Here is a 5,323-nt window from a genome sequence, read left to right as displayed (position 1 = left end):
AATCATCTTCTATCCTTCTATCATCTATTATTTGACAACTGCTTTTGCTCTGCGTCATTACCACTTAATGACTTACCCATAAATGTTTGGCCAGTTTCTCTGGGCATAGCCTACTCATCGTTACTTATGGTTCATCCATGACCATGGTATGGGACAAATGTAGACATTTATGATGTTTCATGTGTTGTAAATGCAGAAATGAAATCACAGGACATCAGGCAAAGCAAGTATGTATTTGGCCTAAAAGGGCCATAAATAAAACTTTATTCTCTCGATTTATTAACAAACCACAGGGTGTCCATGGCTGTCTACCACAGCACTCAAAACATCTCATTCTGGTGCAGTCCTCGGGTCGAGAGAACCACTTGAGATACTTAAAGCCGCTGATAAATCTCAAGGTTTCTCTTCGTCGCTTTATTTAGAAAAATAAAACAAAAACAAAATATTTGATAATACTGTACCAAACTGGTGGCAGAGCAGCTGGGAAGTCGTGTTTTCACGCAGAAAGGGGGTGCTTAAGGAATGGGGGTGTGGGGGGCATAAACCAGAAAGACAACAACAACAAACGAAAAAAAACCTGACAACTACGAGAAAAAAAAAAAAACTGTCAAAGTTAAATCCACTTTGTTTAACAAAGCTGGAGCAGCATGCGCTGGCTTTTAATCACTGCAAGACCGCCGTCACTAGACTCCTCGCTCTTGTTCCTTCATCCTGGGACTGTCCCTGACCCCTCGCTGGTCGCGTTTTGCTTTTAAAAACCACATCTGAAATCATAGTATTCATAAGGATAAAAACCTATAGCAGCAAAGAAGAGAAAAACAAAACAAAGAAGTAAACAGCTATGGCGAGCGACCCCCAGGTTATAAGGAAGGCGTGGGTTAATACAGAGGTCCGTTGGGTGAGTGGCCCCAGGCGGGGGGGTGGGGGTGGGGGGGGGGCTGATGGAGGAGGGACAAGCGGGGGGGGGGGCCCCCACCGGCTCATCTCCCGTCCGCGGGCCCCCGCCCGAGGGAGGCTATGACGCGGCCGAAGCGCTCGCACAGCTCCAGGGTGGAGTAGACAGGCAGCTTGGGAGGGTCGTGGAAGCTTTTGATTTCCGTCGAGCAGTCCAGCAACTTGGGGAGAAAGTCTGTCAGCTTCTCCTGCAGGTTCGCTGGAGGGGAGACGACAACAGAGGGGAACATTATTACCGTGGTTATGCCTCAATCGCATTCAGTTATCCCCCTCTCCCCCCCCCCCCCCCCCCCCCCCCCGTTTGTCTCCATCACGAGACAAATATTTGCACGATGATATGACTTCATGTTCCGGAACATGCTCTTGGAGGAAAACACGGATAAAACAAATAAGAGGAACTAGGCTCTGGTTGTAGTTCTGGGAAGGTACTATGGGGATGCCGGAGCTTTCTACAAATTGGTCTAGCTCAAGCCAGGAGGGACATCTCGGAACCACTTTCTCTCAACTTGCCAGGGTGCTCGGGGCTCTCGAACGCCTACACATGCCAACAATCGTCTTAAACAAAGTGTCCATCTTCAATTCTGTCATTATATTCTGTGCATCTGACGAGTTGACCTGCACTGCCAAAGGTGAACAGTGACACGACAAACATCCTATTCCCTACAGTATCCCCCCTCCACCCCCCCCCACCCCCCCACTCCCCCCCATCCTCTTGGCTCCTCCGTTGTGCCGTACTCACACTCCATCTCCTGGCCCAGGTAGGAGCACCAGCGGTTCCTCATGTCCTCCACGGCCAGCAGGTCCTTCTCCGTGTCGTGGACCAGCAGCAGTGGGATGCACGGCACCACCAGCTCGTTCATGATGCTCAGCCCGTCGCTCACCTCGGGCTCCTCGCCCGTCTCAAACAGGGCCGCCGCGTGCTCGTTGAGTTTCTGCAAGGGGGCGCCAAGAGAGTTCAGGAAAGTTGTTTGTTTGTCATACTCCTCAGACAAAGACCGGTATAGTATTTCTCCCCCCCCCCCCCCCCCCTCCTCCTCCTCCCTTTTCCCCCAGCTAAGCGCAGTCATTAGCATTTAGACCATTTCAATCAGCTCGCCGGCGGCTCAGGTAAGACACGGTCCCATTTGCGCCGACACAGTACGTGGTAGTCAACCCCTCAGACATCCTCAATGTTCCTGAATGTTCTCCAGTCGGCGGGGCTGACGTCCGCGGTGACGCACGTGGGCACGTCTCATCTCTCTCCCCCCCCCCTCCTCCCCCCCCCATCCTGCCTCGCGAACCCAAACTCCCTGACCTCGGGGGAGTCGGAGAGCCCTTTCACAGGCCTCTCTCCGGAACCGGGGGGGACTCGGGTTTGGGGGGAGGGGGGGCGACGACAGGGCGAAACATCCCCAGTACATTAACTATGTCAATGTTAGCCGTGTTTTCAATTAAAACAGAGCCCAGGGTAAACAGCTCGGTCGGGCCGGGAGACCCAGGGACCTGGCCGGAGATCTGAGATGGCGGCCTGCCACGGAGCGGAGGGGTTAGCTGAGGACAGGGCCGCGTCTCAGGGTAATGTGTTTACACTCGTCAGGGCCTCCTGCTTCCTATTCCCCCTCGGATGATTACATTATGAGCACAATGCCGGTGTAAGGTTACCGGGTGCAGCAGGCTACAGCATGCCCCCCCCCCCCCCCCCCCCCGAGGAGCAGGCTCTGGTGGTGGTGGGGGTGGCTGCTCCCCCACCCACGCCCAGCAGCCTGGGAGAGACACGTTATGGAAACGGTAGTCTGGTTGGAATATCGAACCAGGTTTTTGGTCGCCGACCAAGCTGAGAGCGTCTGCTGAAACGGCCTCCAGAGGAATTTTTTTATGGGTCGTATAAAATTCAAAAAATAAAAATATTCTAAACTGCCAATGCAATGCGCCTCAGCAAGAACGACCCATTTCTCATTTCCCTCCATCAATTCTCGAAATTACAGTGACACGTTCTCCCGCACAGTCAGTTTGGCTGAGTCACTTTGACCCAGTCCTGTAATTTGGAACCAAGAGGAGGGGGTGGGATGAGCGGGTCGACCGGGGTCAGAGAGGGAGAGAAGCCGACAGCTTCAGAAAAAAAAAAGAAATCTTTGTCTTCCGGAGGATTCCGCGTGTTCCGAAACGTTTCCTCCGTGGCCCATTCTTTTGATTACAGACGTATAAATGGCCAATTAAAACAGTATCGTTATCGATCACACGGATCGGTGCTTTACGGATGACTACAGAGGGCTGCTCCACGACATTCGTTTTAACGTCCAGGAGAACTCGCGGAGCCTTGGCTTAAGAGTCCACTAATTTCATTAGGTAGACGTGGAGGGACATCCATGTTGAGACACTAGGAGGCTGTAAGTGCATCTGGGAGGGGGGGAGGAGGAGGGGGGGAGGAGGAGAGGGAGGGGGGAGGGGGGAGGAGGAGAGGGAGGGGGGAGGAGGAGGGGGAGCACTCACCAGGAGACACTGCCTCCGGTAGCGACCGACGATCTCCTGGTCGTGACCCCGGTACGGCCCTTTGAGCAGCAGCTCTCCGTTGTACTGATAGGAGTAGATCAGGTACATCAAGGCCTCCACGTAACTGAACGGAAAAGAGAAACAGACCCACATTTAAATAAAAATAACAACTTTATCGATCGTCGATTACATGGCAGCATTGAGATGGGACTAACTTGTGCATGGGGGTTAGGTTCTCAGGGAACTGAATGAAATGAGTGTTTGACATGAGAACTGCGCAGGAGAAGGAATGGCGCTGTGGCGGCATTCGAAGCCACCGAGTTCACGAGAGAAACGGAGACTTTGTCTATCGACTGGAACAACAGTCTCTGATCTAAGGCAGACAGGTTCTCAAAGGATCAAAGGATCTGCTGCCCTCTGGAGGTGACCAGAGGGAAGTTCATGGCTTGCAAATGGAGAACACAGCGGGGTTGAAGTGAGTACGACACGGACACGAGTTCGATGTTCAGAAAATGGAGTTGGGTGTTCACCTTTTCTTCTGGAACAATTCCAGGCCAATCATCAGAAAGACTGTTGTATCGCGAAAGTTCCTGTAGTCTTGATGCCATATCTAGGGAAACCAAATGACAATTAGTTCTAAAAAGAAAAGGAATGCTGAACAGTGGGGGCAGAGATAAAGCACATCTATTACCGTCACATCGATTTTAACGCGTCGGACCAAAAGTGCACGCGATCCATCGAGCCGTACACCGTACGCATCCAGACGTTTAGAGATGCACTCTCCTCTAGTGCGTTTTGTGGACGCCAAGTTGTCTCAGGGAAACCATTTTCTTATTGGTTCCCTCTCCGCACAGGAACGACACTCCGACTCACCTCGCAGTCCGACTCACCTCGTACTCCTCCACGTTGACCTCCTCCGGCTTGATCATGTCCAGTTTGGCACGGGCCACGTTCATGACGCTCTTGCACCTGAGGCCAGACGGGACGACAAGGAGGGGAAGACGGTCAAGAGGGGAGGGGAGAGGGTTACGAAAAGCCAAAACCGATATAAGAAAGAGATCGAGAGAGGAAGGGACCAAAGACAGTTGGGTCCGGGCGCCCCGGGTCTCAGAGAGGTACTTTGGGAGGTGGAAACGGGACACGGTGGCCCCGGGCCTTGACACGGTCCGATGAATCACCCTTTAGTGCTGAGAACAGAACTAATCCGGTCCTCTGGAGGCTGCTATCGAGGCCACGCGCGCACACAAATCTAATTATTTCGCTCGAAATAGGGGAGTCGAGTGGAATCAATTCGCTCATGAATATGGATCGCCCCGCCAAACATTTTCAAAGTGTACATGACAATCTTAGACGCCGACGGAGGTAATCCACTCAGTAACCTACAGTGATGTGGCATTATTGCTCTCATTTGTCTCGGTTTACAGCTTCTCTCTTCCTAGGTAGCATTCTGCAACAAACCGACACAGAACAACCTTCAGAAGCTGAAGAACCTTGGAGAAAGTTCAAACCCGGATAAAGGTTTAACCTAGCTTACTAACCTCTGTGTATGACCGGACTGCTTTTTATAAACGCACAGCCTGAACGTAACTGGAACCGACTGTATAACCACAGACAAACTATTTTAAAAAGGCCGACTCATCGTTTGAGATAGAATTGGGCTTTGTCGCCCTCTGCTGGGGGGCTTCAGGCTTGTCAGACCTAAAGGGACATTTTCTTCCTCGAAATAAATGCGACGACAAAGCGGTGACGACTCGAGGCTGGCGGTCACCTTTCGTCAAAGCCCAGGTTCCTGTCGGCGAACTGCATGAGCAGGGTCCTCTCCAGGATCTTCTTGGGGGCCTGGTTCTGGATCAGGTACACGATCACATGCTGCAGCCGGTAGTCGCTCTCGGGGGGCGTG

General features: G+C 52.3%; 1 protein-coding gene across 1 annotated transcript in view; it reads right to left on the bottom strand.

The window, feature by feature from the left end:
• Nucleotides 1-228: 228 nt before the first annotated feature.
• Nucleotides 229-5,323, bottom strand: part of LOC124465285 (ubiquitin carboxyl-terminal hydrolase 25-like) — a gene marked incomplete at its 5' end in the record, with an annotated part of 10,092 nt that continues 4,997 nt past the window's right edge. Inside the window, 6 exons of the mRNA XM_047016999.1 lie at nt 229-1,153; nt 1,694-1,886; nt 3,424-3,547; nt 3,954-4,033; nt 4,314-4,392; nt 5,192-5,323. The exon at nt 5,192-5,323 is cut by the window's right edge and continues 47 nt beyond it. Coding sequence (XP_046872955.1) covers nt 981-1,153; nt 1,694-1,886; nt 3,424-3,547; nt 3,954-4,033; nt 4,314-4,392; nt 5,192-5,323 — 781 coding nt within the window. The remainder of the gene's footprint in view (nt 1,154-1,693; nt 1,887-3,423; nt 3,548-3,953; nt 4,034-4,313; nt 4,393-5,191) is intronic.

The sequence above is a fragment of the Hypomesus transpacificus genome, unplaced genomic scaffold (genome assembly GCF_021917145.1).
Source record: "Hypomesus transpacificus isolate Combined female unplaced genomic scaffold, fHypTra1 scaffold_447, whole genome shotgun sequence".
Lineage (NCBI taxonomy): Eukaryota > Metazoa > Chordata > Actinopteri > Osmeriformes > Osmeridae > Hypomesus > Hypomesus transpacificus.
Note: the sequence above shows the minus strand (reverse complement) of the source record. Positions and strands in the feature narration are given on the sequence as shown.